Here is a 14548-nt window from a genome sequence, read left to right on the forward strand (position 1 = left end):
CATACGATTTCAATCATCTAGAATTATGAAAATGATTTCCGACACCCAAATCCGGGACAGCCAAACATGCTGGTGTCGGAATGCGCAAATGATTTCCACGATTCCGACTCAAATGCTGGATTGCCAAACAAGCTGTGGTTTTTTGAGGAGGACCTTCTTGTTCGTATACGGGCCAGAGCATGTAACGGCGCAGCCCATCAACCGTGAGGCCCAACACCGCGGCCCATGCCTACCCCAAAGGCGACTAGACGACGCCGCCAGAATCCTCCACGCACCCACCCGACTGCGCCGCCGCCCTCGTCTCCTCCCACCTCTCGCCCCTCCGGCCGGATCGGCGAAACCTCCACCCCCGCCTCGCGCCGCCTGCCCGCGCCGCCCGCCCGCTCCCACCTCGCCGTCACCGAGCAACAGCATCAGCGGTCTGCGTCCGCGCGCCTGGCTAGCCCCAGCCTAGGGCTTCCGCGCAGGTATCGCCCACTACGACCTTCGCTACTTCGTTGCCTCCCGGTAGAGAAGAGATTCTGCTGCTTGTCTTGTGCTTTTCTGGGTTTCCGCGTGCGCGCGAGAGAGGAGAGGCGGAGATGGCTGGGCTGGGTGGGTGGGAACCCGCCTTGGCGAGTGGAGGAAATCTGAGAGGCCACGGAGTAGTTCTTCAGATGTAGTGTAGAATTGACTTCGTTTGGGCCTGTGTTCATGATAGGTTGTGGTAGAATATAGCTTTCGGTTTGGACCCTGTGACCAGTCTGGAGGATTGCCCGTCTGAGCGATTCCTGGTCAGCTTAGGCCTTGTACAATGCAAGACGCTTAGGGGAGGTGCTTAGAGAAATAAAACCAGTCTTTCTTTAAGCATCGGTGCTTATTTGTAGAGGATAGATGCTTAATTAGGCGTCTCTCTTGTAGAAATAGGCGTTGGTGCTTCAGAAAACCCCCGGTTTAATGGTTTATTTCTCCAAGCAACTCCCTAAGTATCTAGCATTGTACAAGGCCTTATAGCACTGGGAACTCGAAATTGTTGGTGCTAACACTCTAATTTGTGCAATTTTGTGATACATCGACTTGTTCTCCACACGGTCTATGCACAAGAAATTTCTAAGGTGGATGCTTTTGTTCATCATAGTATAAAAGGTGTAGGTCATGGAGCAGCTCCAGGCTTCTTGAGGAAGTGAAAAAAAAGGAAACGCTCAATTGTGCAGACCGCCCCCAACATCATAAACTTAATCGCGTACACACTTGGCTGGAGCTTGCTAGCCAACGCTCCAGAAACTGTTCCACTACTAGTCCGCCGACCACCATTGCACACATCAGATGGACCCGTGCATGGGCACCTCTAGGGAAACAAATCGAACCTGATGCTCTCCAACAGTGCTTCCACTCTGCAATTCCATGTCTGTAGGCTGTAAGCCACACACGAGTCCCCTGTTCTGGGTATCCCTGTCAAGGTTCCTAGATCAGCTCCTTGTGTGGCCTATTTGATATTTAAAACTGTTGATGTTACTCCAAGCATATTCTGCTACTGCTGCTTAACTTTTCACAGTTCTCCCAGTGAGCTAGCATTTTTAATTATTGCTTGATTACTGGAACTGGGTACCACCAGTAAACCTTATTTTGTATATATTGACCTGGGTTACATCACCACAGCGCTACTTAAATCTCATTGCTGAAATTATATCTAGCAAATATCATCTGTGGTACTGCTTGTGCTTGTATGTGTCTGTAAATTGAAAACCTGGATAATGTATGATTTTTGTTTCTGAAGAGATGTTTGTGTGCATATGTGTGGACTCTAGACTCTACTGTGGACTAGGTCTGTTCTGTTCTGTTCATTTTCTTGCAGTCATCTTATATTTTTCTTTGTGACAGGAACGTAAATTTTACTACAGACTTGAAGATGTACTCCGCTCCAGGCAACAACTCTTTGGCTCTTGCAGCCCCACGGCCAGGAATGGAGCTGGGCAACGTGCAGCAACATCCTAACCAGGCTTTTGGCCTTGGGCCTGGTGGGAAACAACGCTCATCCAGTCTGGAGGCGCCGATAATGCTACTCACAGGCCACCAGAGCGCTGTCTACTGCATGAAGTTCAACCCTGCTGGAACTGTGATAGCATCGGGCTCCCATGACAAGGATATCTTCCTGTGGTATGTCCATGGTGAGTGTAAGAACTACATGGTACTGAGAGGGCACAAGAATGCTATCCTTGATCTTCACTGGACCACTGATGGGAGCCAGATAATCTCTGCAAGCCCTGACAAGACTTTGAGGGTTTGGGATGTTGAAACTGGCAAGCAGGTTAAGAAGATGGCTGAGCACTCATCCTTTGTCAACTCATGTTGCCCGTCACGTAAGTGGCCACCTCTTGTTGTGAGTGGATCGGACGACGGTACAGCAAAGCTCTGGGACCTGCGTCAGAGAGGGGCTATCCAAACACTTCCAGACAAGTTCCAGATTACTGCTGTGAGCTTCTCAGAGGCTGCAGATAAGGTTTTCACTGGTGGCCTGGATAATGACGTCAAGTGGTGGGATCTTCGCAAGAATGAAGTCACAGAATCTCTGAAAGGACATCAGGACATGATAACTGGGATGCAGCTTAGTCCTGATGGTTCGTACCTCCTCACCAATGCGATGGACAATGAGCTCAAGATCTGGGACCTGCGCCCGTACGCACCAGAGAACCGCAACATCAAGACCTTTACAGGGCATCAGCACAACTTTGAGAAGACCCTGTTGAAGTGCAGCTGGTCACCCGACAATCGCAAGGTCACTGCTGGGAGTGCTGATCGCATGGTCTACATCTGGGACACGACATCGAGGCGGATCCTGTACAAGCTTCCTGGGCACAATGGTTCCGTTAATGAGACCGCTTTCCATCCCACCGAGCCCATCATCGGATCCTGCAGCAGCGACAAGCAGATCTATCTCGGCGAGCTTTAGGATGCTGTCACTTCCTCAGATAGGAATTCCTGTAATATTTGGGTATGAAAGAGAACTGAAGACCGCAGGTACCGTGTTGCTCTGTCCTAGACATTGAATGCTGGATTGCTGATCGAATTTTCAAACTGCTACTTGTTCAGTACCCTTACGGTTCTTGTTAAACGTGTTGCCATTCTGCCTTTTAATCACTAACTGGTGTGCTCTCTCTGAAAACCTGATTCATTTGCCTCTTCCCTGCTGAATTACGTTGTCTAACTAGTGTATCGAGTCAAATGCTGTTATGGTCTGTAAACTTATCTTTTTCTTTTAGACAAGTTTCTATCGGTGCAATATAACCAGAAAAAGGTTAAGTTAGCTGAAATTCCCTTAAAAGGGCAAACCATATATTCATAAATTTGGTTGATCCTCTAATAGCCAATTATATTGGCATGACTAATAGATTGTCAAGACTGTGTCTGAACATAATTTGTCCATCTGTTGGACTGTTATGATCCGTCAGCTTCTATTTCATGATCTGCCGTTTCAATCTATATTCACGTGGCTCTGTTCAGAAGAGTATGACTGCCATGCATTGTTCTTTTTATTCAACCATGGTCATGGCCACGTGACAGCCAATTTTTAGGTAACGCCTGTTATTGATGAAAATAATGGGTTGTAGACAGTGGTTTCGTTTCTTTCCTGTGTACAACTCATAATTAATAGCAAGATAAAGATACTCGTGAAAATTATCTTTAATTAACAAATTGCTGATTATTTAAGTGTGTTTATTTGGCTGATGGTGGGGGTGAAATTGTGTATATGTGAAATTACATATTGACTTCTGAAAGATCTTGAGATGCCATGTTTTGGCAAAATGGAATCAGTTTCATGTATACTTTTAAGACAATTCTAGCTAGGGAGCGAACATTCTGACAAAGTAATCGCCGTTGGATTTTATGTTTGTGGTTGTGCGTGTGCTTGAACCTAGTGTATGCGTGAAATCAGCCGGCAACATGGAAAGGCCCAGCGGAGCCGCATGAAACAGGTGCCACCTATGTTTTTAAGGCGTCTGTAAGGCGACGCCTAGGCGTCTGAGGCGCCCCCCCCCCCCCCCCCCCCCCCAAGCGCTTTGCAAATACTCCATCCTTTTCGGTTTATAGGGCTTATCTCAAAATTTTAGTTTTTCCATTTTATAAGGCTTAATTTGGTTGTTTCTTATCACATGTTCAGATTCCAAGGTGCATTAAATCATTGCATGCAAATATTGAGAGAAAATTGACCAATACATGTACTTATGCATGCATGCATTGCAATTAATGCATTGATAAACATAATTTTTTGAGAGAAACAAGAGTATTAATTAGGTGCTTTTGCAAACTACAAAAAATATTCCACCACTCACCATCTACCTTGGTTGGTGAGATTTTTAAATTGAGCCTTATAAACCGGAAAGGAGGGAGTATGTCCGCTTTAGGCGCCTAGGCGTCGAGCCCCCCCCCCCCCCCCTCCCCCCCGCCGCGCCTTAAAGCAAAGCGTCGCCTTAAAAACATAGGGTGCCACACACTACCGGAGTCCTACTTTTATCTTCTACTCCCTCTTTTAAAGAAATATAAAATCATTTAGTTAAGAGGAATGTATGTATACCTCCAGCTAAATCCCTCAATGCTTACTATTTGAAAGGAAAAATAAATGTACATGTCAACCACCTTGTCGATGAGTTATTACTGTCTTTATTTCTTAATAGCTGTCATCTGGTGTGCATGCATATATATAGATCTCATCCACAATGGTTTATAGTTATATCAACTAGCTGCCCAGAATATCTCTCATCCACCATGGTTTATTGTAGTGGCCAGGAGGCGGACCAAAGATAGTTATATATATGGGCTATTTACATCTCAACTGAGTTAGCCGGTATGGATATAGTATTCCTCAGTACTCAAGACAAATTGCCTAATTGTATCCTATTTAAAGTGGCACACCATCACAAAATATATTAGACATGGGAAGCATTAGGAATCTATAAGCCTGCGGCTGTGCTGCCATGCTCAGCGAGAACAGTGGTAATTTGGGCCTGACTAGATTGATGAAGAATCACGGCTTATTGATGTGAGGGGAAGCACATGGCTTGTGTTCCAAGACAACACCCTAATCAGATAGGTCAGAAGGATGCGTGTGACTGGTGCGTTCAGCTTCTCCATAGTGGGGAGTAACTTAGACTAATAACATGCATATGTTACTAGTCTATGTTACTACTACCTCCGTCCGAGTTTATTAGACCCGTGAGCGGAGGGAGCACGTCCGTTTTTAAAGGGCCCGTTCATCGATTACTCGGCCAAAAGCTAAATGGTACCAGCGACTTAAATGGGAAGCGGCAAGACCAGCCAATGCATGCAGCTCCTTCTCTTCCCATTATCCATGCATGGGCCCATACAGCCTGGATCACAGCGTGCATGCGCATGCGTTCCCAACTCACGAGGAGTACTAATTACTAAGGGCAGTTGATTATTGGCTGCCGCATGCCTCGAAAATCTCTGGCAGTTAAAGAGTTAATTTCGTCTTGGTCTCTGCGTTTTGGCTCAGAGGCCTTTTAAACCCGGACGAAGGTAGTATCTCTATAGTGGGTAGTAACATATGTGTAGTGTCATGCATCACCTCATTTATTATTTTGTAGATTCATTTTGCATTGGGAACCGCTATATGATGGTAACATATTATGTTACTCTATTTGCCTTTCTCTTCATTAATTACCTGACACATCATCTTTTTTGCTTATGTGGCATGTATGTTACTACCTATGTTACTCCCACTATGACCAGCCTTCCATTGACATTTAGCTTAGGTTGCCACGCTCTCCCCTATGCTGGCTGTCTTGGCCCCCCTTTTGCTTTTTGTTTGTATGTCGCTGTTGTAAATCTACACCAAATTCAGGTGGGGAATCTCTTCATGGTGACCATTAAATTATTTTTGCTACACAAGTTGTTAGTCAAGTTTTGATCTCCAATGCATTGACCGGTTACTTTTCACATGCAAACCAAGCATATGCTACAATTACGATCTGTAGTCACCTAAGCAGTTATGCGGCTTATGACGTTCAATTCTTAAAAGACGATATCTGATTTTTCATAGCATGAGCCTAGTGAGTAGTTTCAAATAGTTCTCTTGCCCAACTTGTATCAAAGCACCCAGTTCTGCAACTGATCCAAGTTACCTTGTGAACTGAGAGCATAGTAGCACCACCCTAGCACACAAACCACATTATCCATCCTTTTATTATGAGCACCCTTTCTGGATTATTTTATGGTCAAGGCCTAGCATCTTCGAACTGGTTCTTTTTCCCTACCTTCCGGTTTCATTCGTTAAATTTGTGACCATTCCATGGCTTCAGTGTTAATTACTAATTGTGTGGAATCTTTCAAAAAACTTCTTAACTTGCTGCTTCTTTGTTGAATCAGTTTAGCAAAGTATCGATTCAACTGGTGGCACGAGTTGTCAGCTTCCTCTTATGTTCGTTAGACCCTTTTTTTCCTTCGAAGAACTTGTTTGCGAAAGTTATTGGGGTTTCAATTTTGTCTCGTGGTGCTAAGCCAAGGATGCCTAATTTTAGTTGCCTCTGTTAGTCTCAAGCAGTCCAGTACATTGCTGAACTCATCTGACGATGTCACTGCATTTGACCAAACCTTGAAGATTTCTAATAAAGTGTTCCTTATGATGTTCTTCTCGTGCTGATTCCCGCAACCGTAGTAGAACGCCAAAAAATCTACCAGTGTGGAGCGACGCCATGGCACCGCAAGCCCCTCAATGGAGCGTGATACGCCACTAGCGCCGGCCACGGGACAATGAAAATGTGCTAATACCTTGACGGTACATCGAACAATCCAAGAAGCAGCAATGGAGCTACACACGTGCAGTTCTCATGGAACTGAAAAACCATATAATCTACTAAGAACATGCATATCCAAGCGCGTATAATTAGGCAAAAATGAACAAATTATCAATATCTTCCCTTTTATACCTCTTAGTTTATTTAGCCACATCTTATATATTTAGCGGTTGTGTCAAGGATTTTGATCTTTGGCGTGGAGATGCACCTCTCGCCCTATAGTGCTCAAGCATATATAATCCCTTTGTACCTTCACCACCGCTGCTCACATCAGAGTTTGTCTTCATTTGGGCTGCCATGCAAGACATTCACCATGACCCTTCGGCTTCAAATTCCATATCCTAGACAGTCTCCACTAGCGAAACTTATTATGCTGAGTCAGCAATACAAGTTGCAATTTCACGGTGCAACTTCTCCCTTTATGGCTCAAAAATTATGGGAGGCTCCGGTTGAGCCTAAATGCAACGAAAGGCTCTCACTGTTGACCGTCGTGCTATCCGCATGTGGCCTCATGAGGGGGTTTGCATGTGCCTTACTGAACATGAGACTACGAGCATCTAGCATGGGGTTGTTTCTTTCTTCGTGGTGTTTGGGGCATTGTTGTGGGATGGTGCTCACTTGTTACCAAACTGGCTCCTGAATTTTCACCTCTTGAAGATGGGTGGAACATGCATATTTCTCACATGGAGGTGACAAGAGAAAGGTTTTTAGCAAGGTCCTCATCTATGTTCTTCGGAATTTTGGAAGGAGCGGAACCATCTTTGTCCATGCTTGAGGTTGCTTACTTGGTTAAGGAGGATCTTGATCAAATGAGGTTGGCCATGGCCGCTCCCGTATAGCCCATTTCATTGTTTTGGCTTTTGCCTTTTCTTGTACATATTCTATAACACTTCTATTTTCCCCTCTCTTAGTGCACTAGTGCAGAACCGGGATTTAGCACCGGTTCGTAAGGGCCTTTAGTGCCGGTTCTATAACCAGCAGTAAAGGGTGGGGACTAAAGGTCCCCCCCCTTAGTACCGGTTCGGCACGAACCGCCACTAAAGTGCCACCACGTGGCATGAGCCAGGGCCGGGTGTGAGGAGACCTTTAGTAGCGGTTGGTAACACCAACCGGTACTAAATGTTTCGGGGGTTTTGGTTTTATTTCTTCATTTTTCCTTTAGTTTTGTGTTTTCAATTTAATTTAGAAATTGTTTTTTACATTATAATGAGTTGTTAAATCATTAGGTGAAAGTACCGCAGATTAGTTTCAACTGGATGCATGCATGGATCCTAGCTAAGTGATCAAAGTATATATGCCATCCAGTTGAAACTAATCCGCGGTTTCTTTCATAAATGATATAATAACTCATCATCATCATATTAATATAAAAACTATTGCATCATATATCATCACCAACAAGTTAACGGTATACTAGCTAGCTAAAAATCATTATAGTCGTCATTACCACTATTTAATCATCATAGTCATTACCGCTATCTAATCACCACCAATACTAGCTTAAAGAAGAAATATTCACTTGTACCAGAAGGAAAGATATCATCGAGTTCAACATGGTCATGATTATAAGCGTTCATATATATAAGACAACAAAAGCAAATCACTCTTTGAGATTAAGTTCAGGACGAAGAACACGGACATGAGAGGACAAGTACTAAGAGCATGCTAATCACTCCTGCTGCTCTCTCTCAGGTAAAATAGCATAGAACATGTATAGCTCTCCTGATTCATCATATTGGAGCATGCAGATGAACCTGTCTCCTAATTGTGGGATGCGCTTTTGATTGCTGCCCCCTAGTACTTTTCTGTGATCGTGGACAATTTTGCTCCAGTCTTTCACTATTAAGCATTCCTCGCTATTAGAAAGCCTGAATGCACTAAAGTGCATTGTAGGATGTCTTGGTCGTAAGCTAACCATTCTCATGCGACCTTTAGTCTCGATCCACTGAGGCACAACATTCACCGGGAGTCCCTGTTGAAGAACATCGTATAGTAACATACTTAGCAATGAAGTTTAGTGTAAAAAATAGTATATGCAAAAGATGCACTGAAGAAAAATAGTAAAAAATCTTACCATCTTTTCTAAATAGATGTGACTGTAGTTCAATACGATCACTATTGGTCGCACATTTTGAGCACTAAGATTTTCAAATTCAGGAAAATAATTTCTCTTGACAACATCAAAATCCTCAAGCCATGAAACATAATGACTTATCTCCTCGCAGTTTAGTTCAGCCCCGGGACAATGGACTATCCTGTCTACCAAGTGCTGGACATGTTTGTTTGAATGGAAATAAGCTATCAATAGAAATTAGTTGTCAACTAATTTTGGAAAAAAATATCAAAGACATAAATATGGTTGAGAAACTCACATAATGGTAGAACTGGAGGCGTCTGCACATTGACCCAAATGTCTCTATTACCTCTAATATCATCTCCAGGACGAATATCAAAGGTGATAAACATATCAGGCTCAAATGCATAAGACTTGCATAGTGCTTGCCAAGTTTTGCATTCAAAATGGGTGTAGGTGTCTTGATTGTATAATTTGACATTGAAGGTATAACCATGCTCGGTCTTCAAGTAAACTCTCTTTACCTCCATAATTTTGTTAGGACTGAAACCTATCTTATCCAAGAAAAAAATTCTTGCATGGCAGAGGATACGCTAGTAGAATAGTGAAAATTTAAAATAATAAGTTGAAGCAAATGAAGCATAAGTCATGCTTAATTACAAAAAAGATTTGTCGTTGTGACTTACTATATCCACTTTGAATGTCTCATTCAGCTTGATGCTGAAGTGCCTATCATCAACTAGGAAATTTTTGTCGCACAGGCCGCGTTGATCTTCGCAGTTTTCGCACATAATGAAATCATTTTCGTCGTCAGACGACATTTTCTATGTTCATAGGTGAAACATTAAACACATAATAGTTATATTAATTCAACTAATTAAACTAGTTCTATTAATTCAACTAGCTAGTTCAACTAATTAATTTAACTAAGCACTTACTAAAAATATATCTAAATAAAGTAGCTCAACTAATTCAACTAATTCAATTAACTAGTTCAACTAATTCAACTAATTCAACTAAACTAGTTCTATTAATTTTCTTACTAAAAATAAAGTAGCTAGTTCTATATATTAAAATTTTAATTAGATGACCAAATCTCAGATACCTAAATTTAATATATATATAATTCATCTAACATTAATATAAATTCATCTATAACTAAAAGTATAAAAAACCAATTCATCTAACATTATCTAATTCATATATAATCTAACATTTATATAATCTAACATTTGACATTAAACATTTGTGTGTGTGTGTGTGTGTGTGTGTGTGTGTGTGTGTGTGTGTGTGTGTGTGTGTGTGTTTGTGTGTGCGTGTGTGCATGTGCACAGAGACCGTCGTTGAGCGACAGGGGACCGGCCGGGGCACGCGCTCGATCGATCTTACAGCGGGGCGACGACCGGTGATGCGAGGCGACAGGGACGGGCCGGGGCGCCGACGGGACGCGCGCGACGGGGGCGGCGATGGGGCAGCGACGGTGCCGGGGGACGGCAATGGGGGCGGTGCACAGACGGGGGCGGCGACAACGGCGACGGGGGCGGTGAGGGGGGCGGCGCGGGGACGGGCTAGACGAACAGATGAACTGATGATAACTGAAATTTTCGGAAGTGTTGCTTATATAGGGAGGCCTTTAGTACCGGTTGGAGCCAGGAACTGGTACTAAAGGTCAAATTTGGCCAGGCCAAGCGGCGGGAAGTGACCCCTTTAGTACCGGTTCGTGGCACCAACCGGTACTAAAGAACCGCCCTTTAGTACCGGTTGGAGCCAAGAACCGGTACTAAAGGGGGTGCGCTCCTGAAAGTGCGTTATATCGACGAGGGGGGGGGGTGAATAGGCGATTTTTATGAATTCTTCGATGAGGAATTTGCTGGTGAGGAAATTCCTCAATAAAGAAATACTTGCAGAGGAATAAGTACTCAAAAGTAAACATAGCAGAATACACACATAGTCATCATGATGAAATGAAGACCAGCACAGAGTACAGAAAGCGTAAGCACATGATAACACAAGATGAAGACTAACAGACTGAAGAAATTAAACTGAGGAAATTGAGAAAGTCTTCAGACAAAGTCTTCAAATAGATATGAACAAGCACACAACAACAGTAATGAGGAAATGGAAGAGTTGAGGAAATAGAAACAGTAAGCTTGGTGAAGACAATGATTTGGTAGACCAGTTCCAACTGCTGTCTCAATTGTACATCTGGTTGGAGTGGCTGAGTATTTAAACTCGAGGACACACAGTCCTGAACTCACAGTCCTCACCGTATTCTCCTTGAGCTAAAGTCACACAAACCTCACTCAATCACTCGTGGTAAGTCTTCAGGTGACTTCCGGACCTTCACAAACTTGGTCACTCGGCGATCCACAATTCCTCTTGGATGCTCTAGATCTTGATGCCTAACCGTCTGGAAGAAGCACAATCTTCAAAGGTAACAAGCGTCGGATCCACGCAGGATCAATCTCTTCAGTGATGCTCAATCACTTTAGAGTTTTGAAGGTTTGGGTTTGGGTTTTTCTGACTTGATGATTTTCGCTCAAAGTCCTCAGAGGATGGGATGCTCTCAAATGACAAGTGTCAGTTTCTCTCGGAGCAGCCAGCCAACTAGTGGTTGTAGGGGGGCGACTATTTATAGCCTAGGGAGCAGCTCAACATGATAAGACATAAATGACCTTGTCTGATATGACCATTAGGTGGGTAGATATTTTAGGACAACTGGCGCGTAGCACAGCAACGGTCGGAATTTTGAGTCTTAAATTCCTCAGGGCTATCATGTTCCTCACTGTGTAGGCAATCCGCACTGGCGAATTCCTAACTCCTCAGTCAGGACAAATTCCTCAGAGACTAGAAGAACTTCGTCTCTGTCACTGAAGAATATGACTGAACTGTATGAGATTTCTAGTGGCTTCACTCGAAGGGATTGGTAGGTGTAGGATTTTGAGTTGAGCATCACATGGAAATTTTTCCTTAGTATTTCCTCGACCCCTTTAACATTACGGTGTTTCCTATGACTCAAGAAAGAGAAAATGAAACTATAAAAACAAAAGTCTTCACGCTTCATGTTCCTCGAATGATTGCCAAGTCTTCAAGGTCACACCAATTTCTTCACTTTCAAAGTCTTCAGAAAGTCTTCAAAAATCCAAAGTCTTCAGTTGAAGAACTTCATTTTTAGGGGTCGACTTTCTCTATAAATATCAAACTCCTCATAGACTTATAGACCTGTGTACACTCGCAAACGCATCAGTCCCTTAACCTATAAGTCTTCAATACACCAAAATCACTAAGGGGCACTAGATGCACTTACAATCTCCCCCTTTTTGGTGATTGATGACAATATAGGTTAAGTTTTCAACGGGGATAAATATATGAAGTGTAAGTATTGATGTTGAGGAATTTGATTGCAAGATATAGAAGAACTCCCCCTGAAGATGTGCATAGTGAGGAATTTGCTTTTAAAGCATTGCACACTTGACGAGTATAATCATGGAGATCTCCCCCTATATCTTGTAATTCATACACGCATTTGACATATAATATGAAGAATTTGAAATGCATGATGAAATATGGTGACTGATGTAATTCAGCATGCGTGCATTGACATTAATGAGGAATAAGCATGCAAAAGAACACATCAAAAGTATCAGGCCACCATAGAGTTTAAGATTACAACTCGATCCAGCAAAGTTATCAAAAAAAAGAGAGTTGTAACTTAGAAAAAAACGCCCATATAAGATAGACCCGCTTGAAGACTAACTCAAATTTCTCCCCCTTTGTCATCGAATGACCAAAAGGGTCGAAAATGTGGACTAACGCCCCTGAAGAATATCATGATGATGGAGGAGCGCCTGCGTTGTCAGGGTCTTGAGTCGATGTAGGGCATGCTGTAGTGTCGTCCAAGTCTTCATACTCGTCTGTGGCGTGTGATGAAGAATATGAACTGGCGACCAAGGGAGGAACCTTGACCTTCTTGAGTTTCTTCGGTGGAGGAGCAGACGAGTCAAAATCTTCTTTGAAGCCCATGTTCTTCAAATCTTCTTCACCATAGAGATGATGTAGAATAGCCCAGGTGCGATCGAAGACTTCATGGAGATAGTAATGGTTTTTCTTCACAGCATTATGAGTAGAGGTCATGTTGTGAAGAATAGAACCAAACTGTCGCTTAACCCATTTGTGGTTTCGATCCACCTTCTGGTGAAAACTTAGAAGCAGCTCACGGTCAGTCATCACACGAGGAGCAGTAGCTTGAGGACTTGACTTGGGAGCATTGGCAACAAAATCATGAGTGGCAGAGTCATCATTGGTGGAATAAGATGCAGCTTTGCGGAATTGACCATCCAATGGACGAATGCCTTCATCCATAATGGCTGGTGACTTGCCCTTCTCATCAGCTAAGGAATATGTATGCTTGAGGACTTCAATCGGGGGCAATTAGCTGAGGTGATTCTAAAAGTCAGCCTTGTAATTAAGTGAAGACCTTGTTCTGAGGAATCTCATGATCCACGGTGCGTAAGGCTTCAGCTCAAATGGTGAAAGTGCAACATTCGCCAGAGTCCTCATGAAGAAATCATGATAATTTATGGGTATGCCATGCATTATGTTGAATAGCATATTCTTCATCATCCCAATAATTTCCTCATCGGATGAGTCATGGCCTTTGATAGGACTCATGGTCTTCGTCAGAATGCGATAGATGGTTCTTGGCACATAGAGCAATTCCTTCATGAGGAATTTTGTCCTAGGAGCTTGACCAGGCTTCAGAGGCTTCATAAGCACTTGCATATAGTCAGCAGGGAGTTCAGGCTCATCATACAGATAACGAGCACCTTCAGGTGGAGGACTAATTGGCAGGGCACGAAGCAATTCAGAGGCTGGTGCCTTGTAGTGAGTGTTTTCGGTCATCCAGTCCAACACCCAAGAGTTGATGTCATCAACATCACCTGTGATATGCAGCGTTCCGTAGAACTGAAGAATGAGCTCTTCATTCCAGTCAACTACGTCTGAGCAAAAGTTGAGCAAGCCTGCATCATGAAGCATAATGAGGACTTGAGAGAAGCAAGGCATTGATTCCATGTCCACGTGAGGAATATGCTCGTGGTCGAAGACTTTGTCCTTGTTGTAAAGAAGTGAAGAATAGAAGTTGGCCTGGCTGGCAGTCCAGAAACGCTTCCTTCTAAGACAAGCATTGTCATATGGGTTGAATTCAGTGAAGAACACATGCTCGCCGAAGAAATCAACATCCTTGAATTTTTGCTTCTTTGAGAAGGGATCCTTTGGCTTGGGCTGAGGAGTATCAGTCAATTGCATCACCACCTTAGGAATCACAATCTCAGGTTCCTCACGCTGAGGAATTTCAGGCTCTTCTTCAGCTGCAGCCTGGGTCATCAATTCTTCATTTACAATTTCTTCAGCACTAGTGGCTGGAATTTCTTCATGGACAAACGGTGTTGCATGAGGTTCTTCAGATCCCATTTGCACTTCAGTAGCAGCAGGAGACTGAGGAATTGCTTGAAGTGGAGTGAACATCGGAGAGTTGGGGTGCTGACTTTCCCAAAAGTCATCATTCAGCACAGGTGTGGTACAACCAATGTCCACATCCTCATCTTCCATTTCTTCAACACCTGCCTCTTCAGCAGTGAACCGAGGCATAAGTGAGGAAACAACTGGGGTTGAAGGGACTTCG

The 14548-nt window shown here is 43.4% G+C and overlaps 1 protein-coding gene across 1 annotated transcript; it reads left to right on the top strand.

Annotated features, from left to right (window-relative positions):
• The first annotated feature begins 214 nt into the window (after positions 1-214).
• On the top strand, positions 215-3117 carry LOC123158104 (U5 small nuclear ribonucleoprotein 40 kDa protein). The gene is made up of 2 exons (XM_044576227.1): positions 215-467; positions 1861-3117. Exons 1-2 carry the CDS (start codon positions 226-228, stop codon positions 2927-2929), a joined length of 1311 nt encoding a protein of 436 aa, XP_044432162.1. The 5' UTR covers positions 215-225; the 3' UTR covers positions 2930-3117.
• Positions 3118-14548: the final 11431 nt, after the last annotated feature.

This window comes from Triticum aestivum, chromosome 7B (assembly GCF_018294505.1).
Source record: "Triticum aestivum cultivar Chinese Spring chromosome 7B, IWGSC CS RefSeq v2.1, whole genome shotgun sequence".
NCBI classification, from domain to species: domain Eukaryota; kingdom Viridiplantae; phylum Streptophyta; class Magnoliopsida; order Poales; family Poaceae; genus Triticum; species Triticum aestivum.